At 34.9% G+C, this 27770-nt stretch overlaps 1 protein-coding gene and 1 long non-coding RNA gene across 2 annotated transcripts; both read right to left on the bottom strand.

Annotated features, from left to right (window-relative positions):
* Positions 1–237: 237 nt before the first annotated feature.
* On the bottom strand, positions 238–27770 carry LOC136985310 (structural maintenance of chromosomes protein 5-like). The gene is made up of 21 exons (XM_067282561.1): positions 27701–27770; positions 27064–27258; positions 26888–26987; positions 26572–26697; positions 26431–26487; positions 14512–14629; positions 14266–14420; positions 13978–14186; positions 13713–13893; positions 13572–13633; positions 13421–13487; positions 10883–10984; positions 10603–10794; positions 7726–7848; positions 7525–7650; positions 7150–7245; positions 6841–7068; positions 6455–6570; positions 2381–2447; positions 2209–2304; positions 238–366 (listed from the first exon to the last, which is right to left on the bottom strand). The coding sequence occupies exons 1-21, from the start codon at positions 27763–27765 to the stop codon at positions 238–240; spliced, it is 2610 nt and encodes an 869-aa protein (XP_067138662.1). The 5' UTR covers positions 27766–27770.
* Positions 14719–25924, bottom strand: LOC136985330 (uncharacterized). Its single transcript, XR_010882324.1, has 3 exons — positions 25864–25924; positions 18318–18379; positions 14719–14797 (listed from the first exon to the last, which is right to left on the bottom strand). It is a non-coding gene; the product is annotated as an uncharacterized lncRNA (long non-coding RNA).

Raw genomic sequence — 27770 nt, 5'->3', positions numbered from 1 at the left:
ACGTAAGTAATAATATGTGATGCATTTTCTACAGATAAAAAAAAAAAAAAAAAATCAGCACAATATATCTTTTTAAAATACACGCTTATCCAATCAGAAATACTAGATAATACATTTGAACATGTTTTAGAAAATAAATATAAATGTAAACTTTTAAGGCAGAAAAGGAACTTTTTAATAGTCGTTCCTTCCCGAAAATTGCCTGGTTTAAAGGTATAGAGAAATGTTAACGGTATTTTAAGTTGCCAATCTTTGTCGTCTTTTAATAAACGCTTGCATGTTCCACTTCTTGTGACTGATAAGATTCGGTCCATTGTGAATCAGAAGTACTGTCATGTTTTCTGAATATTCCAAGTCTGGTAACAGCTGCAAAATGGCAAAAAAGAGGGGTGGAAATAAATTGTTTTTATTTATTATTTTTTTCTATTAATTATAATACATGAAGAATCATTTAAGGAAAGAACTTCGGGTTATTGGTTCATGTCTTTTAACGCATACAATTAAAAGATTGAACTTCAGATTATTGAATAACAATAGCATGCAATAGATACAGAAAGCAAACACACGGCCCAACTAAGCATATAAAACTGTTTTATCACATCAATAGCTACTATGTACAGAAAAATATCCTTTCCTCTACATGTTCAATGCTAAATGTGTGGCATTAGTCACCAACAAGTCACCAAATTCATTGATAATTTAACAAACTTTTTAGATCTAATCAGGTAAAGTCAAATGAATGAAGTGATCCCCTCCAGCTCACTAATGTTAACTGGAAAGGATCACTTTAGTCGAGTTACGTAATAAAACCTGTCTCGCACCTAATGCTATCAAAAGATGTTTGAGGTATCAAAATCCTCTCATCTCGAAACATATGTTTATAGGCCTATGCCTTTCTTTTCCTGCGAGGAATCATTCGCAAAGTTTCTCCATCTATTTCAGAAACACCCCCTGTATTTATATCATTGTATGAGATTTCTATGAAGATAAATATTGCAAATTTTTGAAATCAATTCAAAGTTACGTATAATGTAATTAATACTAAGCAATGATGTTTTTGCTTTATAAATTTCAGTTTAATTCGAAATATGTAAAATGAATTTAGTTTCTGACAAACTGGGCTCGTTTGGCAGTTTCTACTAATTTATAAATACAACACGCAACGTCACAAATCGAGATGAGTAGAACAGATTTTAACAATCAGAGTTCCGTTACGAATGTAGAAGGGACTAAATATAATTGCGTGCCAGTTAGATTTGTAATTACTTAAAATGGATCGAACAAATTAAATAAAAAATTATATTGTGGGACGCAAGAATAAATAAAAATCTTTGATGTTTTGTAGAAAGAAAAGGTAGCTTACGTAAATGAAATAGGCACTGCACACCCAAGTTGACAACGACCGGAGCATTTAAGACGATAAACATTTTCGTAAAATATATTTAACGTAACAAAAAAAGTAGGTACGTAATATCAGAAGTGACATAATACATATTCGTAAAATAATTTGACGAGCGGCGAGTCATTGTTTCGTACTTTTCACATTTAGAAGGATTAAATAACGATGGTTATTATAAGATTTGATTGCGTCTTTTATAACGGGTGCTTCATACATACTTCTATTAATAAAAACTATTACTAAACCGTTATTTCCGGTAACATAGCATTTAATACAATATCGAACTAACGCTTTCGACCTTACTCAAGGTCTGCTTCAGGTTCTTAAATAAATTGTATTCCAAAAATAGAATGCTTGGAATCGAAAGTTTTTAAATGCATCAAAATTTTAAAATTTGGAACATAAATCAAAATTAAACCTAATGGTGGCATTTACGCAAATTCAATATATAAATATAAGGATGCTTATATGTACTTATTAATTGAGGATCCCGCGATTATGCAGGATCCTCAAATATGAAGCAGACCTTGAGTAAGATCGAAAGCGTTAGTTCGATATTGTATTAAATGCTATATGTTACCGGAATTAAAGGTTTAGTAATGGTGTTTATTGGTACCGGTAATTAAATTAGAAGATATCGTTAAGTTAAAAAACGCTTTTCGTTTTGTCGAAATAACAAATAATAATTGGAACCATAAAAAATTGCTTTCCGTTCGATATATAATTTTAAAAACACTTAAATTCTAACCTTGCACGCAGTTAAAATTAATGGCACATTCTAACCGTATTTTATACTAACAAATAATTACCTTGGGCGTTAAAAGGAAATACTGAGAACTGTTTTCCTGGCAGGCGGTTTTCACCACGAGTTCGTAAACCTTCCTCTCATTAGTGGAATCCATACCCTGAACGAACGAATGAGTTTTTAAAAATTTTTTTGGCAAATTAATACGATTTGGTCACAAAACAAACTGTTCCCACCTGGTTGATTTCGTCCACGCACCGAAACGGCACCTTGGTCAGCTCCTGTAGGGATATCATGTACAGTCTAGGCCACTGACGTTGACGCCAGGTAGATCGATTGCGCAGCTCAGGCAGTTGATCGCTTAATATGCCTGGACGTCCTATCTGTTAGCATAGGCGTTTCAGGTGGACTGACCCGATTTCCGCCATAATAGGGGTGAGGAAATCGAGCTGGAGGGACTTACCTGTGCAGTCAAGCGTGCTACAGGTTGACAAGACTAATCGCTCATCGCTTGCCTAGCACTGGGATCGAGGCATCGGTCGTTTGTTTTTTTTTAATTGTAAATTTCCGTCACTGATCATCAGAAATATAATTTTAGCTGTTATTTTCATACGTTTCTTTCCTTATAACGTTTTATTCGCGTTTATTTTCCTGTAATTTGAGACGATACAGCTTTAAAATAAACAGATCAGGTCTCACTTGCCAATAGACTATCTCAACTTTCACAGATTGTCGTCGGTTCCTTTGTAATCGGAGAGGAAAAGATCGTGTGTCCGTGTTAAGTGTTTATTGCTTTTGCGGTAATCTGAGTAGAGCTGGAGAGGTCACTTAATAAACCGCCAAGTGTTTTATTATCCTTTAAACAACTCCTCCCCATTTGTTATTTTTAGTAATCAGAGAAGGGTAGATCGTGGGTCAAGGTCGGTGAAAGTTTATTGCTTTAGCAACAGGGTGTCATATGAGCTGCCACCCACTCCCCACTCTTAATGACAACAACGCGCTAAGTGTATTATTACTATGTAAACAAAAACTCCTTTTCCTGTCAGAAGTGGGTCAGATGTCAAGGCTACTGTTTAATTGTATTGAACAGAATGCTGTCCATGATATTTACGAATCATTTTGTCAGAACTGTTTACTTTTAATACCTTTCTTGTAATTTATTTCCGTTTCGGTTATAAAATTGTTTTTATCATATTTTAAATCTGCGCGTTTTATAATACGCTTGTATAAAGTAACGAATTAAAATTGAAATGCACATTTCATTGTTTCATAAAATATTTATTGATTATACAGAGTTGAAGTTTGCAAAAATGTTTCCATATCTCTACATCTTCGTTATTACATATATATGAATAAAATATATTGCCATTTTATAAACAGATCTTATTGAATTCAATTTGTTTTATTTTCTTGCATTTATATTCGTATTGTATTCGAATTCGCCATTTTATAATTTGTAAATATGCACGTATCACATTATATTTCATTCGTTTAATTCTATACTACTTATGTAAAAACTATTTTTATATCATTTAATTTCCTTTTATATGTTTTAATTAGTTTTTTAAGCTAATGCGACCTAATCTACGAATGGCAGCTTCCCACGCATCACATAGAATTCTACGGGGAAGCCATCATTGCAGGCGTAAAGTTGCCTCTGTAAAGTTGTTTATCTGGGTAACATACCGATCAGGAATCCTTTTCGACATTTTAAAAGAAAATAAATATACACACTTGTTTAAATTTTTAATGAATACTTTTTTATTTTAACAAAGCTATACATTTTTCTGAGCACGATTTCGATAGAAGCCTTCTAATGAAGAAGTTAACATATTGGAAACAATCTGAAGATGTTTTGAACTACAATGACAATATTTATTCTAAATGGCGTAATTAAGAGCGAGTTTTGTTAACGAGTTGTTTGTAACTAGAGTTAATAAATGTATTTACTCATTTCTAATCTGATTGTTTTGCAAAGAAGTCATAAAATCGTTGCAGAATTAAATGTTATAATAGTTATTATAACTGTTACTTGATATTAATGTGCATTGCTGGCAGATTGGTCGCTTACATATATTTGTGACCTCTGATTGGCGATTCTGATATAGGTCGGTAATGATTTACGGCCAATACGCTTTATGCAGGGTGTGACCAACAATAATGACCAATCAAGCAATTAGAAGAAGGTGTGGCTAAAACCATTTAACAAATCATGTTCAAGGAAATTTTCCAATGTTTTATTGGATAATAACAAACCAATAAACTTCGTGTTTTGTCTGTCAACTTTCAAAACTTAATCAGTAAGCAATACAGTGGTGTGTTTGCGAAAAGGGGAGGGGAAATAAAATTCAGAAAGAAAAAGCGATTAGGAAAGAAACGTAGATGTGGAAAAAAACAAAAGCATGTCACCTTTATAGTTGAACCTGTTTACTTAGAAAAACAAATTGGAATCTTAAAGAGTGGGTCTTCGAAGCAACACATGAGTCCCAATTTCCTGTCGTTGCTCTCCAATTAATTTCTTTTCTATATCCAGGTAACGGCAGACTAGATCAGTTGTAGAGAAAGGACAATGTTCGATATTCATCAACCGAATTGTAAGAATAAAAGTTTCATTACCTGGTTTGACATTCGTAGCATTACAAATCGTGTGTTTGTCGAGTCAACTCAGAACCCGAAAATTGATGATGACGATAATGCGATGTATCGCTCTCAATTATGCCATTTAGAATAAATATTGTCATTGTAGTTCAAAACATCTTCAGATTGTTTCCAATATGTTAACTTCTTCATTAGAAGGCTTCTATCGAAATCGTGCTCAGAAAAATGTATAGCTTTGTTAAAATAAAAAAGTATTCATTAAAAATTTAAACAAGTGTGTATATTTATTTTCTTTTAAAATGTCGAAAAGGATTCCTGATCGGTATGTTACCCAGATAAACAACTTTACAGAGGCAACTTTACGCCTGCAATGATGGCTTCCCCGTAGAATTCTATGTGATGCGTGGGAAGCTGCCATTCGTAGATTAGGTCGCATTAGCTTAAAAAACTAATTAAAACATATAAAAGGAAATTAAATGATATAAAAATAGTTTTTACATAAGTAGTATAGAATTAAACGAATGAAATATAATGTGATACGTGCATATTTACAAATTATAAAATGGCGAATTCGAATACAATACGAATATAAATGCAAGAAAATAAAACAAATTGAATTCAATAAGATCTGTTTATAAAATGGCAATATATTTTATTCATATATATGTAATAACGAAGATGTAGAGATATGGAAACATTTTTGCAAACTTCAACTCTGTATAATCAATAAATATTTTATGAAACAATGAAATGTGCATTTCAATTTTAATTCGTTACTTTATACAAGCGTATTATAAAACGCGCAGATTTAAAATATGATAAAAACAATTTTATAACCGAAACGGAAATAAATTACAAGAAAGGTATTAAAAGTAAACAGTTCTGACAAAATGATTCGTAAATATCATGGACAGCATTCTGTTCAATACAATTAAACAGTAGCCTTGACATCTGACCCACTTCTGACAGGAAAAGGAGTTTTTGTTTACATAGTAATAATACACTTAGCGCGTTGTTGTCATTAAGAGTGGGGAGTGGGTGGCAGCTCATATGACACCCTGTTGCTAAAGCAATAAACTTTCACCGACCTTGACCCACGATCTACCCTTCTCTGATTACTAAAAATAACAAATGGGGAGGAGTTGTTTAAAGGATAATAAAACACTTGGCGGTTTATTAAGTGACCTCTCCAGCTCTACTCAGATTACCGCAAAAGCAATAAACACTTAACACGGACACACGATCTTTTCCTCTCCGATTACAAAGGAACCGACGACAATCTGTGAAAGTTGAGATAGTCTATTGGCAAGTGAGACCTGATCTGTTTATTTTAAAGCTGTATCGTCTCAAATTACAGGAAAATAAACGCGAATAAAACGTTATAAGGAAAGAAACGTATGAAAATAACAGCTAAAATTATATTTCTGATGATCAGTGACGGAAATTTACAATTAAAAAAAAACAAACGACCGATGCCTCGATCCCAGTGCTAGGCAAGCGATGAGCGATTAGTCTTGTCAACCTGTAGCACGCTTGACTGCACAGGTAAGTCCCTCCAGCTCGATTTCCTCACCCCTATTATGGCGGAAATCGGGTCAGTCCACCTGAAACGCCTATGCTAACAGATAGGACGTCCAGGCATATTAAGCGATCAACTGCCTGAGCTGCGCAATCGATCTACCTGGCGTCAACGTCAGTGGCCTAGACTGTACAGTACGGTGGCCACGCTGCGTTCGCCTCCGCTCTGCTGATACGGCGTCAGTTCTTTTAACCGTTCGCTCTCTCGGTATTTCACCTTGATGCATATCCCGTACTTTTCGAAATCGTCCTTTAAAATTCATTTGCGATATAAATATTAACGAATATATTAGAGAAAAGAAAACTTTCTTATATACATTTATATATAATTATTGTAATTAAAGTTCTAAAATTGTCATTTATACTGTTGTAAGATAATTGAAATTTAAAATACGGATTTAAATAGAGATTAAATACTTATGAAAAAGTAGTTAAATTTTTAAAAATATTGTTACTTATATACTGCTGGCCATTAACTCGGTAATTCTCGACGTGATTTAATAAACGAATGCTCGTTTACCTGGTTTTCGCCCTTGTTCAGACTAATTTCGCCCGCGTAATGCATCATGGACATGAAACGACTGAAGTTATTGTTTATTGTACTTATCAAACCTTCCAAATGAGGAAGCCAACATTTCTTAATTTCTTCTATTTTCTCCTTCAGCTTATCTAGTTTGTTTTGTTTTTCGGTCACGTCCTTCTCCAGTTGATGGACGTAGTTGAGTTTCTGCTGATATTGACGAACGATCTACACGGAAAAGTTTCGCGTCATACAGAGATTAATTAATTAACAATAAAAAAAGACAAAAATTACGGAAAAATATATTACGTTTCCGTCTTTCTCGAAAATGCAATCGGCCTTGGCTTGTTTCTCGTGAATTTGATCGTCTATTTCGTCTAATGTTTTCGGCAGACAATTAAAGAGCTAAATGAGAGAGTAAGTATGGATTCTTTTACCTCTATGTCCTTACTGTTTTACTTTTTTGTTTCTATATTGTCTATTTGGACCAGGTGAAAATAACGATATTTTATTTTGACTTTTGACTAAGCTTTCCTTTCTTTGCTAATCAGAAATTACACCAAAGTCCTATTAATAAACAAGGTCCAAGTAGACAATATAGAAACAGAATAGTAAGAGATAGTGAGCAATTTTAATGTTATACTTTAATTAAAATCGTTGGGAATTATCATATATTTCGCTTACTTTTTTACATTTTTCTGGCAGTTCTCCGTTGCCATCGACGCCGGTGATCTCTCTCGCCTTTTTTAAGAGATGTTCTGCACTGTTTCTTATTTCCATAACGGCTTTTTTTGTGACTTCAAACTCTTCCTATAAAAATTACGTGGCATACAAAAGTTAAAGCATGCTATATATTGTTACATAAATAGCATCGTGACAGCTAACCTCCAAACTCTGTAAATTCTGGTTGGCTTCGTGCAATTCTCTTTCTGCTTTCAGTTTATCAGCAAGAGTCTGATCGTAATGGAGACTAACGCGAATTTTATTCATGACCAATTTGGCGTATTGCTGAAATTTCACAAAACAAACAACTGCTAAATAAGAAAAACTTTCCAATTATGTATACAAATATATAGCTATTTTTAGCACGCTTCACGGTGTGAAGTGCTTATGTTAGGACTTTTGTCCGTTTGTCTATTTCCACGCGCATGCACAATGACTTCACTTTTGTTACCTAAGTGTTATGGTCCGTCGATCCATTCGATTCAAACGTTGAAAATTAGTCTTATAACTTAAGCCTAAACTCGATCAACAAGAAATTTCAAACGCTAGGCTTAGCAGTTAGGCCTAAACTCGGTCGGCTAAAAATTTCCAACGTTTGGCTTTGAGTTACCTAAGTGTTACGTTCCGTTCAATCCCTTCATTGCGCATGTCCTCGTGCATGCGCAAAAGGGAACTGAACATTTTCGTTTACGGTCACTGTAAGCTATAGTAAAAACTACAGTGATACCTCGGTCTTCGTCGATAATCCGTCCGAAAACAATCGGTGAAATCCGAAACCGACGAAAACCGAGGCAATTATTTCCATATAAATCAATGTAAATCCAATTAATTCGTTCTAGACACTCCAAAATACATACCAAAAACACATTTTATAGAGAATTAATAGAGCGCTAAATGCTAAAAGCAATAAGAAATTAACATAAAAGACTAATTAGCATAAAGATAAAAGCATTAAGATTAAACATAAGATAATTAGCATTAAGATGAAAGCAATGGAATTGTTCGGCTAGACACGCGGGGTAATGTCTTGTCTTGTAGAAGCTAGTTGGACATGAGGTTCTAGCCTATATCGCCCGTGGTAAAGTGTGACGTAATTGTCATGTAATAGTAGTTGCATGCGTTTATTATGGTCGTATCGAGGGAAATAATTCCTTCCGGGAAATCTGTTTAAGGACTGGTCCCTATTCAGGCGTTAAAGACGTGGAGAAACCCAGAAAACTTCACAAGGCCAGCCCGCCCTGGCGAAGCGCGAACCCACGACCAAACTCCCACAGCCGATTGCAGAGACAGAGTTTACGTTAAACGACATTTAACAACAAAACGGCCTATAGATGTTGGTTGGCTGAACCGCGGTTTAAAATGCGTCGCAAAGATGACGAGCGTCTATTTCTGAACGCCCTCTACATGATCTTCGGCAAAACATTGGCTCTTACTTTCTTGGCCATTACTCCCGTTTTAGGAGTCGTTCGGCCAATCGGGTTATTCGTTTGTGACGTCAGAAATGATCGCCAGCTATATTCCGAAAGCTTCCGGAAATAAATTCTTAAAGCCGTCAACAACCATTGTTCGGCAGTTAATGATAACCCTTTTCCATTTCGATATTTAATTTCGTCGCCAATACGGTTTAAAATACGAACAAATCCATATTTAGAAAATTTATACCGAATTCGAAATTCGTCTTCGGAATAGATTTTTAAGGAATTATTTCGACATCGTATTACTGTCTCCCTTCGTAACTGTCGAAATGAATAATTTTAAATTTTTTATTTCTATAAAAATATTTCGGTAATTATTAAAATTGTCTCGTTTGTTTAACAGTACGTTCTGACTAAGGGATTAACTACAATGACCCCGAAATGCATTAACGTTTTATAATCGACACGATACTCGAATTTTAAATAAATGCATCTAATTTAAATTAATTGTAATTTTAAGTCTTCGCCCATTTAAATATCGAAATTGGCACATTTAAAACAAATTTAAAGGATTTAATTTTGTTATTTTTGCTCCAAGCAATTAATTAATGAATAATTTTGTCGATTCGTACCGTTTACAACATTTATCGAAGGAACGATATCCATTTTTATCTAAACTTTTCCACCAATAAAACTATCACTCGAATTTTTTAATTCGAGTGGTAGCCCTCTAATCCTGCTGTCGAGTGAATCTAGAAAGTAGGTCAAATAACTTGTTTGTAATCGCTGTCTACATTGTGGCAAGCGAGAAACGCCGTCTCTGCAATGACATTTATCTGAACCGCGGTCTACCCGAACTGTAAACCGTCGTCGGCCTCTAAACGTTGTCTCTGCAATCGGGTGCCAGTGTTCAGGGAACGGAACCGTTGGCCAGTGGTGGGCCGTCGCGGGGTAATGTTCACAGAACGAGAAATAACGCCACACTGCGCCGGAAAACGCGTGGGTCGCTTTTTGTTTTCGCAAAATTAACAGCGAGGTCACTTGAGCACGCCGACAAAATCCGAGGCAATCAACGAAAGCCAAGGTATTACTGTACTCTACTCGGATAGTATACTGTATTAAATTAAATTTTATAATAAATTTAATATAATAATAATATTCTATATAAATAAAAATGTAATGTTCGTTTGTTCCTAATAGCTAATCTCCGAAAGTTCTTCACCGATTGTTTTGAAATTTTGACACAACGTTGCATTCGAATACGCGCGTTTTTATATAATATAGATATTGAAATTCCCCCTCCCGCGCGGGAGAGGGAAAGGATTAAGGCTTACAGTGAAGAACTCAACTTCTATTATACTATTTTAGCTGCGGTTTTTTGCGTTTTTCATTGCGTTTAGAGTACGTCAAGAGAATGTACAGTACACTTAGAAGGGATTTTTCGAAATTTCTCCCGCGGGAAAGTGTTATACATTTATAATAGATACATTTTGAGCCACAGCAACGTGTGGCGGATACTGCTAGTTATTATTATAAATTTATTTTTAAAAATATTTGATTCTCTTTTATGGAGCGTGCTATCAGATAAGCTTGACTAGTCTTTAGTAGTTTAAAATTAACGTACCTTTGAATGACCATTTAAATCTTGAAGAGCGGCACATCTCTCATTGTTAATAGTTAATGTCTGGCTGGCAGCTTTTGCCGTCTCCTCTTCGATGTTGATCGCAGCTCTCTCGCTGTGTTGAATACGCTCCGTTTTCTCGTTAATTTTCGTCATTAAAGTTTTCGTTTTGTCTCTTTCGACTATTAATTCTTTCTATTTATTACAATAATATAAAAATTATATATATATATATATTAACAATATTAAAAATTTTAAATTAATCCTTAACAATAAACTTTACCTTCTCCTTTCGTAATTTATCCTGTTCTACGTAGAGCTGCTGTAGTTCTTGATGTAATTTATTAAAAACAATGTTATCTTGCTCGATTTGTTGTTGCTTCATCTAAAATATATTTAAATAATTTGAGTTATGGATAAATACGAGGTCTGTTTCAGTGGCGTAGCGTAGTGGGGGCGGCAGGGGCGGCCCGCCCCGGGCGGCACTTATAGGGGGCGGCAAAATTTCACAATAAATAATAATATCTTGTAAAAATATCTAAATAAGGGGGCGGCGAAATTTTCCTCCGTCCCGGGCGGCTGACACCCACACTACGCCGCTGGTCTGTTCAAAAAATACGCGAACTGTTTGAATTGCGCGGCTTCAGTTGGTTCCAGGGGAATCAGCTTAGCGTCGCTAGGTTTGTACGGATCGTCTCGTGATAAAGCCGTTTCGCGATTACAGATATCTTTATTTGTTGATTAGCTACGCAGTGTTTAGTGAAGTGCGATTTTTTCGTTTGTCGGATTTCAGAATGAATGACCTGAAGGAGCAACGACTTGCTGTGAAATTTTGTGTTAAACTTGGAAAATCTGCAACTGAAACATTTGCTATGCTCAACACGGCTTACGGTAATGTTGCTATGAAGCGTGCGGAATGTTTCAAATGGCATGAACATTTTAAAGATGGTCGACAGCAGTCGATTGAAGAAGATGAGCGTTCCACGTCAACTGACGACCCACACATCGACAAAATCACTGTGGTGCGGGCAAATCGACGTCTGACCATCAGGGAGCGTGCTGAAGAGTGTGGGATATCAGTTGGATCTTGTTACGAAATTTTGACCGAAAAATTGAAGATGCACCGCGTAGCTGCGAAATTTGTGCCACACCTGATGACAGACGACCAAAAAGCCAATCGCGTCCAGGTTTGTCAGGAACTGCTTGATCGTTCTGAAAAAGATGAAAACTTGTTGTCGAAGATCATAACAGGTATGAATCATGGGTTTACGAAGGTCCAATCGTCCCAGTGGGTGGGTGAAACATCCCCCAGACTCAAAAAAGATCGCCAAGTTCGATCCAATGTCAAGGTGATGCTGACAGTTTTCTTTAATGCTAAGGGTGTTGTTCACCACGAGTACCTCCCCAAGGCTCCACAATGAACCAGACTTACTACATTGAAGTTCTGAAACGTCTGAGGGACGCCATCCGTCGCAAAAGGCCAGAAATGTAGAGGAGTGGCGACTGGTTTCTCCATCACGACAACGCTCCAGCCCATTCAGCCCTCAGAACTCGCGAGTTTTTGGCCAAACACTCGATCACTGTTCTTCCCCTACTCCCTACTCACCTGACTTTGCTCCTTGTGACTTTTTCTTGTTCCCCAAACTCAAAAGATCCTTGAAAGGAAGAAGATTTGAGACGATTCCCGAGATTAAAGCAAATGCGACGCAGGCGCTGAAGGACATTACAAAAGAAGCATACCAGGACTGTTTCAACAAGTGGAAACACCGTTGGGATAAGTGTGTGCGTTGGAAAGGAGAGTACTTTGAAGGGGACCCAGACATGTAACTTCTACATAAAGTACATTTTGTTTTTTGACGTCCGCGTATTTTTTGAACAGACCTCGTAAACTAGATTTATTATCAATTGTGCACTAACATAAATTTTAACTTTTATACAATCACGGTCTTAACAAATTCCTTAATACAAATACCTTCCTATTCTAGATTCGAATCCAATCTGGATTCTCAAATTTTCATAGGCAATTCGATTTCAAACATTAGTGTAATGAGTTATTATGGATTACATATAATCCATAATCCATAGTAGCTGGTGTCTCGCGTTTCAGTTTAATGAATCTAAGCTAACTTTTGCTTTTGGACTATACTTTAAAAGCAAGTTTTGATTGAGTGTAAGAAAGTTCTGTTTAAAGATAAGATAGAGCATCATAACCATCTAAGTAAATTACTAATTTAATTAATTAAGTATTTACAAAACTGTACAGAAAATCATGGATCTGGAAAAGGATTCAAATTCACAAATCCCACATTCCAGACAGGTTAGTTAATTAAGCTATGGTTCTATGTTATCCGTTACTAGATCCTCATCCGATTATCATTAATTTGAAATGTATATATCATGTAGATTAACTGTCCTCATTTCAACTAGGCATTCAGAACGATATATAATATAACTAAATTAACAGTCCAATATCTACCATAAAAATAGTTTATACTTGGCTATTAATTCTATTTCAAATGTAGTGTGTTTTGTTAGTTTAAGCTCTAAGATCAAATACATACATATACATACGAAATGTGCTGTTTATTAGAATAAATACAGTATTTATAGCATGTATCATAAATTTACTTAGAAAACACGTAAGATGAAAATTATTTATACAGTATAGTATACTTAAAATGCCATAATTCAAAGATTGATAATGATGACGTCCACGTAAATTTATTAAAGTATCGTTTTCTCCCATTAGATGACGTATCAAGGATCAACAGTAAATTAATCAATCATAAGAATAAACATTATTACTTTTACATTTCCTTACCTGAAGTTTAGACGTCAACTCTTGGTGCAGAGTCATGTCGATGGATACGGTCAACAGAGTCGGTTTCCTTCGGTAAATTTATTTATTTATTTATCGTGGATTAAATTCGGCAAAAACAATTTTTAAACATGCTAAAATGTCTAACGCTTACCTGACTTCCATACTCAAAACCGATTTGGCGTTTGGATCGTAACGAGAATATTTAATAGAATACTAAAACAACCACATAAAAATGTTTACTTAAAAATAAGAAAATGTAAATTTATTATTTATACTGAAGTAATTAACTAACCATATAATCATCTGTATAAAATCTGCGAAATTTAACATCACTTAAAACTTGTTCTATATTATCCTGAGTATATTTATTACCGACGGGAATTTCGTGAATTTTGTACATCAGGCACAAGTATCTCATGATGGCATTGGGAGCAGTGAATAAATCTTTCAAATAACTATGAAATCCCCATTTTCTACAAATAATAATAACTCATTACGTAACTCGACTTTTAATTTGAAAATCGCATAAAATAAATTTAACATTTGACATCGGTTACCTATAATATTCGATGGGTTTGGAAGGTACAAAGCTTTCTAGGGGATCGGACGGCGCGAGCACAGCACTTATCTTATATTTGAGGTTGTCTCGGACGATATCCATAAAAACTTTCAGGTCGTCCTTATCTTCGAAAACGAAGGCTGTCATATCGTTAAATGAAATGTGCATTTCGACGTACTTGGCATTCTGCTGATGTATTACGTTAATCTATGAATAAATAAATAAATCTTTATAAAAAGCAACCTATTCCTTTTATATCATTTTGGAAAACGGAAATAATTCACACCTGTGTCATTATCGGATCGTATACGGGTTTTTTGAATTGGTTCTTATTTTTCCAAAGCCACAGAGAAGCCTCGTAGGCGGCGTTATGCCTCTGACGAAGAATGTTAAATTTAATTTGAGCCACGTCTTGATTTCTCTGCAGATCTCGTTGTAAAGCTAAAAAATAAATAAATAAGAAATGATATGCACAGAACACACAAATTACGAACGCTCGCTTTAAAATTCCATTTAATAAAACAACACCAACTATTAATTTCTCCGTCCTTCTTCTGAATCGAGGACCAACACTTGTCTTTCTCGTTCTGTACCCGCAACAGTTCTTGAGATACTTTTTGTTGTTTTAGATTGACTTCTTTTAGTAATGACTTAATTAAATAAGAAAATGATATTAATTGAATTAAATAGACGTTTAAAAAAAATAGGTAACTTTACGGTTGTTAAAATTTCAATATACCTCGATGTCTCGAATGTTCTGCATGACGGAGGCTAATTCGTTCTTCATTCCTTCTAATTGTTGTTTCATCGTGTGGAGTCTTTAAAATACGAGAATTGTTAGAATTCTAGATTAGTGGTGCCCACCCGTCGGTCGCGAGAAAATTTTTCGGGGTCGCCAAATTCAAAGAAATTTATTTGACAATAAAAAATTTAAGTCTTTTCTTCAGCAAGTATCAGGTACCAGTAAAATAGAGAGATGAAATTATATTACAGTAGAGCGTCGTTTATCCGAATCAATTGGGGACTGGGGTTGTTCGGATAACAGATTATGTACTGTATGAAAAAATATATTAACCTATCCCATGTTGAAATTATTTTCCGTTGCGTATCGCTACACGTTGAATTTTCGTCGATGTTTAGCCTAATGTAAATTTTTTAAAATAATAATTGTAGCTATTGTATTGTTAAAAATTATTTCTTTATTTTGTACAAACAAAATAAATATATTGAAAAATATAAAAACAAAAAATTATATTTTGGAAGTTAATCTAGTATCAAAAACGTTCGATTCAGCACGACACAGTTCGACTCGAACGCTTTCGGTTAACCGACGTTTCAGTTGATCGGATTTTGGATAAACGACGCTCTACTGTATTTATAAATACAGGTAACCCCGTATAACACGGGAGTTACGTTCCAAAAAATTGCCGTGTTATGCGAATCCGTGTTATACGAAACAAAGAACTAGAACGAAAAGGGGGGTTAGGTTCCAAAAATTAAAAAACATGCTATTATATTTTCATAATTAAGATAAATATCTTTTTTTGTTTAAAATTCAATTTCTTTAAAAAAGATCTTTCTTTCTTAAAAGTAATTGATGAAACTTCACAGTTAAGAACGATAAGTTCAACCGTTGTTATTTTATCTGGACCGCATTTCATCAGAGACAAAGACTACTGGGTATTATCTTCGTTATTCTTTAGTTTACTATGCATTTCGGGTGCAATCTTTTGATCTAACTTGCACCCCTCATCAGGAGTTACATTTCTTTTTTTACATTTAGACATTCAGTTACGAGGTGTTGTGTTTTGTCCCCTAAGGCATTTCTAACCTATGAAATGCCTTAGGGGACATTATCGTTCTTAACTGTAAAGTTTTATCAATTACTTTTAAGAAAGAAAGATCTTTTTTAAAGAAATTGAATTTTAAACAATATAAAGAAGCCGCATCATTGATATTACATATCTGTTACTTATAGAAGATAAATATCTTTATTAAAATTTTCTTAAGTGATACATATTAATATAAATTAAACGATGTTTTCTTCGTCATCACTAAGCACTTTTAACCGAGGGCGTTTCCTTTTTGGCAAGTTATCCTTATCCTCTGAGCATTTTTCTGCATTATCTTCAGATCCATGCTTTACGTTTTGCAAAAAGTATGTAATTTTAGATTGCTTGCTTTTAGTTAAAAGATCTTTATAAATTTCTTTATATGGTGCTAAGCACTTATGAAGAATAAAGCAAGTATAGAATAAGGAAAAAACATCTGGTAACATCAAAAGCAGAAGCGTCGAGTTCTGGCAACATTTAAACAAGTAGGCCGCGTTTCTTTATGCAGCGAGAGTGTAGCGAAATGACGTCACGAGCAGTGTTGGCCAATTAGAAACCAGTTTCAGTGTGTTCGCTGTAAAGCGCTTCTCGAGCGCTGCATAAAGAAACGCGGCCGTATCGAGAAGGACCATGTGTATCGACAGAAGGCGGGAAAAGAAAATTTACATACTTAAGTGCTAATAGTTCACGAAAATTATTATTTTCGTGAACTATATACAATACTTAAGTATGTAAAAATTTATTACATTTCATGTTGTACGAGGGTTTTACCCAATTCTCGAATCGTGTCAGAGTGAATCCGTGCTATAAAAGTACCGTGTTATACGGGGATGGTCCCAATTCTCGAACCGCGTTAGAGTGAATCCGTGCTATAGAAGTGCCGTGTTATACGGGGGTTACCTGTATAGAACTTATTTTTTTTACGAAAACAACTGTCTGAATTAGTACCTAATACCTATACTCTGGCAGGCGAACAGAGAAGGTAATACTGATAACGTTGTGGCAACAGAAACACATGTTGACACATGCATATTTAGCTTGCAGTGCAAGAGTATAGTCACAGCACAGTAAAAAGACTATATCAGACCAGCATTCAATTTAAGTCTCTGACTTGCCAAAAATTTTGGTTATCGATTGGAAACAAATATGCCGATTTGAAGAAAAAGACAATCAATATTTTGATTCAGTTTGCATTGACTCACTTATGTGAAACCGGCTTTTAAAAATTAGTTGCCATTAAAACAAAATATCGATCTCGATACAGGTCCTAACACAGAAGCAATCATGAGCTCTTTGCAAATGCATACCTCACATTGAATTCTTATGATGTAAAGTTATTTTAAAAGAATTTTTTATTAAATAAATATTTATACCCAAATACATAAATAAAACCATTGTTTCATAAAATTATGTTTTATTCAGACCTCTAATAAGGCAGAAATATAAGCGCAAATCTCAGATCTTTAACTACGTTGACAATTAAAAAAATGTCCGCTGTCTATCCAGGGACTGCGACAAAATTTTTCACAAAACGGGAAGTCGGAAATAAAGATAGTTTGCGTACCACTATTCTAGATTATGAGTAGTGAGAGAAGAGTTATTTAATAATAATTTTTAAAATTAATTAGCTAAGGTTATCTTTATCTCATGCAACAAGCGAGAGAAAGCAAACTGCCCAAACATTCAAATGATATAATTTTTTACAATTTATGCAACTGTTAATAATTACAAATGAGCACGTGGATTACAGGTATCCTATTTAAATATATATAATTCAACATTTTTTATTTGTGAATCCTGTTAGATCAATATACTACAAATGCAATTCTTTCAGTAGATATTCTTATTACAATTTCATTGTTCAGTATTATTCATTTTCACTATGTTCAATCTTTTTGAAACTTTTGTCTATTTTCATCTTTTTAATTTGTTAGATTAAACTTTATTTTAAAAACTTCCTACAATTTACAACAATTAATTTTATAGGAGATACGAGAATCTTGTGATAAGTTTTTAGAAATAAATGCAGTCTTATGTATGACACTGTTCAAAAATAATAATACATAAGTAAATTTAAATTATAATTCTGGAATATGTACTTTTTCACCTTCACCTTGCATATTTTTAAACATGTTTATTGCATCAGATTCATTAACACACACAACTTGCTAATCGGATAGTTTACCAAACACACAAGCGTCTTTCGTGTTGGCGATATCAAATACTCCATTAACGATTAGTGGTCGTTAATTTTTACAAACTTCTTTAAATTTAAAATTATTAAGTTCAATGCTCATATTTAACATTTGTACCTGAAATGCTAATTTGATAATTTGTGGATAAAGAAATGTAAACAAAGATTTTGATGTTAACTTAGAAATTTTTAAACAATATCAATATTATTTTTCACTTTTGAAAGAAAGTAACTATGTGCAAACTCGAGAAAACGTGCTATTTCAATATCACCGTATTATAAATAAAATTTTATCGTATTCTTGAATCATACCTGGCTAATCTTTGCATTTCGTCCTGTTGTTTAGCTGCTAATTCATTGTTGCATTCGATTATCTGTCCGAAAAGAAAACAAAAGGGATCAGAAAAAATATAAAGTCTGTTTTTGAAAATAATGAATAAAAATTCTAAAAAAACAATCTAGAAAAAGTTGTCTAATTTTCAGTTTTTATGAGATTTTATTAAAATAATAACTTTTATATTATTAATTATAATAAAAGGCAAAAGGCATAATTTTGAGGGCAGAGATGAGTTTTTAAAAATATTGCAAATGCCAGTAACTAAAATTTTCATTACGTCCAACTCCACCTGAAATAGACATATGACCCCCTCTCTATCTCCCCACCCTCTCACTGTAACCACCAAAATTGTATTATCATCAATGCACCTTACATACAGGTTAACCGATCATTCACCATCCGATACATAACAGCCAGGAGGAGTTAAAATACTCAAAGAAGGACAGTCTATACCAGCGTTTCTCAACCTGGGGTTCGCGGTGGTATTAAAGGGGGTTGCGAAACAATAATGAAATCATTTTATGAGAAAAAATCATTTATTATAAACTTATAAACATTTTACTTACAATAAGTACACATGTAAAGAAAAGAAATTAATGTGATGGTTGCATTTGTTTACATTTATAATTACAGTCAAAATTCAATTAGTAATAGTAAAGCTTACTGTTATTATTTTTTTGAGTGAGGATCGCGAAATATTAATTTTATTTATATTTACTATTTGAGGGGTCGCGGAGCTAGGAAGGTTGAGAATCGCTGGTCTATACTAATTCTACAATATAGATTAAGTTAAATATTTTAATAGCATCATTAACTTAACCACTCTGTCAATTTATGTCTAACAAGGGAACTGTCGGAGTGTCATCTAATAGATTTTAATAAAATTTAGTTAATAATTACGTTAAAAGTATACAAACTCTATGACAAATTTCTAGTATTCACTAAAAGTGTTAATCAGAGTTATTAGCAATCAAATGTCGTACTATTTTATAGTACTTAAACACAAATATGCAAATTTTTAGAAGTGAAAGGGTCGCGGAGGAAGACGGCGATATTACATTTAGAATAAATTCTGGAATTTTCGAAAATGGGAGAAGAATTAATAAAATTTAGTTTAATTACGTTAAAAGTATACAAACTCTATATTAAATTTGTAATGTTTACTAAAAGTGTTAATCAGGATTAATAGCAATCAAATGTCGTACTATTTTATAGTAGTTTAACACAAATATGAAAATTTTTAGTAGTGAAAGGGTCGCGGAGGAAGATACAGTAATACCTCGATTTTCGTTGACTTTGGTTTTCGTCGATTTTTTGCAAAAAATTTGCCTCGGATTTCGTCGGCGTGCCACATGATCTCGTTGCTAATTTTGCGAAAACAAAGAGCGACCCACGCATTTTTCTGCTCACAAGTCCTCGTGGCGGTGTTTTTTGCTGTACGAGCATTACTCCGCGCGTCTAGCCAAACAATTCCATTGCTTCCATTCTTTTTAGTTCCATCGTGGGACCAAAGAAAGTTTCCAGAGCCAGTAGCCCTTCGAACAAGGCCAGGAACACGATCGAGTTGAAGGAAATCATTAAAAAATACGTGACTGGCATTAAAATTGCTGAAATCGGTCGCATGTACTGTACTTTTCGGGAAGTCATCATCCACGATAAGTTTCGTTGTGGCGAAAAAGGAAGCAAAAAGGAGGCTAATGTAGCGAAAGGCGTAAATGTGCTAATGAAACAGAGACCGCAAACAATTGAAGAGGCCGAACAGTTATTATTAATTTCGATCAATCAAAAACAGTTAGATGGTGATTCTGTTTCGGAGACCATTGTATTAGTTTTTTATACTCATTTTATATTAATTCCTTAATTTTTTAGTATTAAACACTACGAAAACAGAGGTATCACTGTATTACATTTACAGAGTAGAAGAAGGAATAACTCAAATAGGAAACTCAATAACTCAATAAGGAAACTCAAATAAATATTATAAAAGATTAGATATATATACTAGTTTAACAATGAAATTTAATATAAAAGTATTGATAGAATAAATATAAAGAAAACAATCGAAACGTAATAAATAAATACATTTTAATAGATATATTTAAAAGTTATTATATTCACAAATTATTAGATGGACAACTATTTACATGATATTTTTCAACAAAGCAAAATAAACAAAGAATCTGTTGGCATCGTGCACATTTAACAAATCGAAGATTTTCGCAATTACTCTCGACACAATTTAAACTGTCAGTGTTTAAAAAAGAAAAACAAACTTGTTTTACATTTAAGAATTGACACTTTTCATTTACGAGTCCAGAAGCGAACCATGCATGTTTAATCAAATTATTAAATATTGGCGCAGATAATTGATGATGAAGAATCGAATGTAATTTTATAATGCCATTTCTAGTTGTCCAAAACAATTTCATCGAAGAATCATTACAGAATAATTGTATAGCATTTAAAATTTCTTTAGCTAAAAGTTTTAATTGTCTATGAAATCCGACATCTAAAGGTTGGCATATAGACGTACACTTTGGTGGAATAATTAATATTTCGCATGAATTTTGATTTGTAGATGTTTGAAATACTGTATTATAAATATTAATATTTGTTTGTCCACTCCACGAGTCAATTATTAATAAAGAGTTTTCTGTTATATTTGGAGATAATACGTCTTTTACATAGTTTGTAATAATTGCTGTAGATAATTTGCCAGATGAGCTAGCTGTAACAGTTACGTTTGGGGCATTGAACAGCGATGCTTGAACTCTACGTCCAAAGGTTCCATGAGCCTCTTGTAAGCAAATAAATACATTACCTACAACTTGTCCGTTAGCATTAATTAAATATTGAACAGTGTAGGAATGCGTTACTTTATTACTTGGAGAATGTGCAAATCCAATAGTGTTTTTTTCTCCTTTATATGAAAGTGTTCTTGGTGAAATCATTTCGTATGAAAAACCACACTGATCCGTATTGAATATGAAGTTACGTGAATAAGACGGCAATAAATTTTTTACTGTTGTTTGAAATTGCGCAGCTTTTACTAATATATCCTTTTCGTTCACTATTTCTGTTTTATTTACAAGTTTTGTAATCTTTCGAGATACTAATCTATATTCTTTTTTAAATTTTGCAACCCAAGAATCACTAGCTGTAAACTTAATTGAACTATTCAGTTGAAGAAATTTCTGTAATGCCCATATTTTTAATTGATTTCCTTTAACAATTTTATAGCTGCCTCGAGCTTCGTCAAACATTTGTTTAGTATGTTCTTTAATGATTTTTAACGTTTCAATTCTATGCTTTCGAGATTTAAATTGTTTTTCCCATTTATATAAATCACTAAAACGTTTTAATTCTTTAGCTCCTTTCCGCTGTAATGTGTGTAATTTCCATTTTGGGTGTTTCTTATGCAAGTTAAGAATTTCTTCTTTTCGTTTTGTTGAGATTATATTCTTATCGAATTTTTCATCATCTGAATATCCCGATTCACAGTCAGTGTCTGCGTTATCAGTTTCTTTCTCTAGAAGCAGACGTGTTATTTTATTATCTGAAATAGGCCTATCTATAATCAAATTATTATTTTCCATCTGACAAAACTCTTCGTCATCTCTACTTACATAACTACTTAAAATATCGCTAAATGCATTAAAAAGCAGTTTGGCTACCTGTTTATCAACGTCTGAAATATTAGGCCTACAAATATTTTCTGTAGGCCAAACATTATCACATAAACTTTTAAATTCTGCTATAATGTTTTGAACATTTACATTTAATTCTCCCATTTTCGAAAACTAGAATTCATTCATAAATGTAATGGCGCCGTCTTCCTCCGCGACCTCTTCACTACTAAAATTTGCATATTTGTGTTAACACTTTTAGTAAACATTACAAATTTAATATAGAGTTTGTATATTTTTAACGTAATTAAACTAAATTTTATTAATTCTTCTCCCATTTTCGAAAATTCCAGAATTTATTCTAAATGTAATATCGCCGTCTTCCTCCGCGACCCTTTCACTTCTATAAATTTGCATATTTGTGTTTAAGTACTATAAAATAGTACGACATTTGATTGCTAATAACTCTGATTAACACTTTTAGTGAATACTAAAAATTTGTCATAGAGTTTGTATACTTTTAACGTAATTATTAACTAAATTTTATTAAAATCTATTAGATGACACTCCGACAGTTCCCTTGTAAGTAGATCGAGATACTTTAATCATACCTTTATAAATCTTATCAATTTAGTCTGAATATCCTTTATCTATAACTAAAGTATTAACCATAAGTATTTACTTTTATCGGGTTTTCCATGTTGTGCCTCCTAGTAACAAGGTCTGAAAACCCTGACTAACGGTGGCTCTGGTCTCCAATGACAGACTCTGCGACAAGCCGGTTGGAGTATCTTTCGTCGCATCTTATGGAATGCTACTAAACGGATTTCGAAATAGGGCTAGGGCACACCCCGTAGGCGACGCATGCCGCCGACGCCCAGATGACACTAGAAATGAACGAGGGCTACCTGCTCAAGGACAAAACAGGCTAATCTATCATGGTCAAAGTACAAAACGAAATGGAGTCGCAATAGCAGTCAACCAGAGATTCCGGGACAGTCACTGCTGTCAATCAAATCTCTGATCGCATAATATCTATCAAGCTCAGCTACGACTCGATCATTATGCATGTCATCTCATGTTACGCCCCACAAACTGGATGCCCTGATGCAAAGAAAGATGATTTTTGGGTTACACTTGATGGGCACCTTCAGACATTTGCTCCAGAAGATTATGTCCTAATCGGCGGTGACCTAAATGGACATGTGGGGTCCTCTAGGCAGGGATATGCACAATATCATGGCAGTCACGGACTTGGCGAACGAAATGAGGATGGCTGCCTCATCCTGAATTTCGCTGAAGCGCATGACTGCTATTACTAACACATTCTTCAAAAAGAGGCCCACACACCTAGCCACTTACAGCAATGGAGACCATGCAACTCAAATCGATTACTGATTGATCAAACGCTGTGATCTGAAGCTCGCAATAAATGCTGAAGTGATCCCATCGGACAACATTGGTCCCTACACCGCTCACTCATTCTGGACTTTCGAATCATCCAACCTCAAAAAGCGAAACCAAAATAACCGGACCTGAACGAATGGTGAAAATTGGGTAAAACCGGAACGAATGGTGAAAATTGGGTAAATTGAAAACCGGACCTGAAGTGGCGAAAATTGAGCAAATGAGAACATAAACAATTGACTGCCAGGTTGGTCAGTTTTGCTGTGAATCCTGACCAGCCTGTGGATGCACTCTGGAGTGAAATAGTAGAACAGATCCAGGGTGCTGCTGCAGATATCTTAGGAAAGACCAAACCAGGACGCAGATTTATTGACAAACAAACCTGGTGGTGGAACGATGAGATTCAAGTAGCTATTAAAGCAAAAAAGTTTGCCTTCAAGGCCTGGAGAAGAACATGGCTTGATACTGATCTCTGACACTACAAAACCATGAAGTCAGCGGCAAAACAAGCAGTGGCCATAGCAAAAGGTCGTCACTACCAGCAGTTGTATGCTCAGTTGGACACGCCAGAAGGCACTAACCAAATCTACTGCTTGGTAAAAGCACGCCACAAGGCAACTGAGCACATCGGCCAAGTCAGGCAAATCAAAAATAGTCACCAGCAAATCCTGCGAAACCCGCAAGATATCCTAAACCGATGGTCTGAGTATTTTGCAGGCATATGCAATGAGAAGTTCCCCCATCCACCCATCCCAGTCACAGCCTATTCATAGATCCGCACCGCCCATAACACAAGAAGTCAAAGCAGCCAAAGGATAAAGAACGGAAGATCAACAGGTCCAGACGACATTTCAGCTGAAGCCTGGAAGTTACTTGGGGACAAGGGAACTGAAACCCTTACTAAACTATTCAATCATATTACAACTAAAAATAAAGCCTCCAGTACCTGGATGACAAGCATCGTGGTGCCAATCTGGAAGGCCAAAGGTGATGTCAGTAAATGTGCAAATTATCGATCCATCCGTCACACAATGAAAATCTTTGAACGCATCATAGATAATCGCCTCCGCAATATCGTGTCCATTACCCCAAACCAGTGTGGCTTTGTCAGGGGCTGCGGGACCACAGATGCAATCTATGCGGCACAAATGCTTGTTGAAAAGCACTGGGAAAAGAACACAACCATACATATGGCATTCCTGGACCTCGAGAAGGCCTTTGATAGGGTTCCAACATTACCTTATTTGGCATGCAATACGAAACCATGAAGTCCCTGAAGTCTATGTGAAGTGGACCCAAATGCTTTACCACAATGTCACAAGTTCTGTCAGATGTCCTGCGGGAATTTCACCATCATTTACGATTAATGTTGGAGTTCACCAGGGATCTGCGCTGTCACTGCTGCTGTTTATTTTATGTATGGACACAGCAACTGCTGATATACAAGCGCCCCACCCATGGTCCTTCCTGTATGCAGATGTTGTGGCCCTTACCAGTGACTCAGGACAACTTGCAACATCAAACACAGGAATGGAATGAACATCTAGAGGCAAACGGCTTGTGACTGAATCTTGGGAAAATTGAATACCATGAGTGTGGGCAGCAAAATCCTGGCACTATCAATGTCAGTGGCATAGAACTCCCAAAAACCACCCAGTTTAAATACCTATGCTCCTTGATTACGTCTGACGTAGACACCCTCCCTGATGAACGAGCACGAGTCAACGCGGCATGGTTGAAATGGAGACAGGTCACTGGAGTCCTTTGTGACAGGAAAATGCCCATTCTACTCAAATCGAAGATCTATAAAACTCTCGTCCGACCGCGTTGTATGGGACAGAGTGCTGGCTGGCGACTGCAAGGCATGAGCAAGCTTTTCATGGAATAGCGATAAAAATGCTTCGCTGGTCATTAGGACTCACTCGACTTGACCATGTTGCGAACACACATATCCGCAAGATCACGGAAGTGGCGCCTATTATTGAGAAAATGCGTGAGAACCGCCTATGCTGGTATGGCCATGTTGTCAGAAGCAGTGAACAATCTGTTGCAAAAACGGCCACCCATCTCAACCCAGCTGGACAGCGCCCTCGCGAGAGGCCCAGGAAACGCTGGATGGACAGGATAAGGGAGATATGCGGCTAGTGGGTGTCACTCCAGGATGCCTTGGATCGAAAGAGGTGGAGATTGGAATGCCAAAAAGCGGACCCTGCACTACAGTGGGACTAACGCTAGAACAGAAAGAAATTTACTTTTATTGGGTTTCAAAGCACGAACTACCTGAAATGGCGCAGGTGATATAAAATAGTGCTAGGACAAATTTCTAGAAGAGTACAGGCTGTAAAAGATTTCATTTGACACTTGAAAATAAAATCAATTGCTTATATAATTAATATAATAAAATAGTTTTCTGCATTTAATGATAAATAATGCAAAGATAACGTGTTACTATATATGTATGCATAACTCCCAAAATATTTATTCTTACCTTATCTTTATACGATTGTATTACTCTTGTAACATTAGTAGCATTCACACCTTGACTCCTTATTTTCAAACTCTGTAAATATTATAGTCTTTACCTATCATATATTTATTCCAAAGTAAACATCCACGTAATAGTTTAAATAATTTTATGATAAACTTACAATTTCTTTCAGTTCCTCATCAAACGTAGAAACTCTATTTCTTGATTCATGAACTTTTTTTTCTAAAGACTGATTGGAATTTCTTAAAGCTTTTAATTTGTCTGAGAGTTTATTCTTTTCTTGTTTCTTAGCACAGAAAACCTTACGAATCTCGTTGTATTCCTAAAAAAATCAATGGTATTATATTCAGTTTTGATGCAGAGATGAATAACTTTCCTCAATGGAGATTAATAATTTTCTTCAAAACTTACCACCCAAGCCCTCTTCTCTTTTAAAACTGCCACTTCTTCGAGGTATCTCTGACATTCTTCAAAGTTTTCTCGCTGTTTCTCGAAATGAATAAGTATCTTTCTTTCTTTCTCGAGATGGCTTATCCCACTTTTATTAGAGTTCTGTAAGTCGCGAACTTCCGCTTGTAGTTTTTTCAGCTGCAGGTGATATTCAAGCATCTCTGGAGTCCCCACCTAGATTCAACAGCAGAAAAAATCCGTGCAAATCAAGATATAAGAAAGATTAAGTTAGTTTCCCTCTGTTACGTATTAACTTACGGCCTTTTCTGTATTGATTAAGAGATCCTGCTGCGACATTCTCGCAAACTCGCAGACACGATCTTGAGGTAAGAACTGGCATAAGTTTCCAGTCTGAATGTTTAGTTCGTTAGTAAGCCTTCCTATCTGTTAAAAATTACAATTATTAGTAAAATTATAGCAAAATCCATTAACAATTAGTTTTTTTTTTTATCAATTTAATGAACAAAATTTATTTTCACTAAGAATATTAAGAGAAAAATCTTGAGAATTTTACAATGAACTTTTTCATTTTTATAGTTTTAATTATTTCAGTTTTTATTCGAATGTATCTTACCTCTTTCTGAGACGACGACTGTTTGTTCAACATCCAAGTCGAAGTGTTATCGGGGAATATTTCTCTGTTCACGATCCAATTATCTCCATTGCTGTTGTATCTATAATGCAAAAACTACTTAATAAAATTAAAGTTTTAACTTAAAAATTTGGTTACAGATCAGTTTTATGACGTACAATTCTATCTCCATCATTGCCTTGTCATTTCCGTGTTTGATATAGTCCGATATTCGACTGGCACGGCCCATGATATTCGGTCTACCTCCCAGTCCAAGACATATCAGACAGACGATAGTAGACTTTCCCGTGCCATTTGGTCCAACGATGAGATTCAGTCCAGGTCCTGGTATCAGTTCAACCGAATCGTAAGTTCTGTATTAAAAAAATCAACAAAAATAATGACAATAAATTAATTTCTTTAAATTATAAAATAATAAAAGCAGAAAAGTACTACAAGAAATAATTCACGAAATCTCATCATATTACTTCAACCAAGAGGATTTTTTTGAAGTTAATTTTTGAGCACTCCAGCTCGATTGCAACTGAGCCGAAGAGTAGAAACACTTCTCCGCCTGGACTCGTCAAGTTACCCACCTCTTGGCATAATCGACTTAAAATATTAAAAAATCATAATTCTTCGATTAAGATACAAGTAATTGCGATGTTTCATACCGGCTCGAGGGCATCGCCATTAAGGGGAGTAATTGGGGGAAAAAGGCGGGAAGACTAACCGAAGCCATCCAAACTAATGGTGGACGCCATCGTTGGTTAATGATATCGCACTGAATATCTACGTTTATTCGTCGATACTTACAAAAAGTTTTCGCATTTTATTCGGACGATGGATCCCAATGCAAATTCCTTACGAATCGTCGCCATTATTT

The sequence above is a fragment of the Centruroides vittatus genome, unplaced genomic scaffold (genome assembly GCF_030686945.1).
Source record: "Centruroides vittatus isolate TY-2023 unplaced genomic scaffold, ASM3068694v2 contig_958, whole genome shotgun sequence".
NCBI classification, from domain to species: Eukaryota; Metazoa; Arthropoda; class Arachnida; order Scorpiones; family Buthidae; genus Centruroides; species Centruroides vittatus.
The sequence above is the reverse complement of the archived record's forward strand: the minus strand, read 5'-3'. Positions and strand labels throughout refer to the sequence as shown.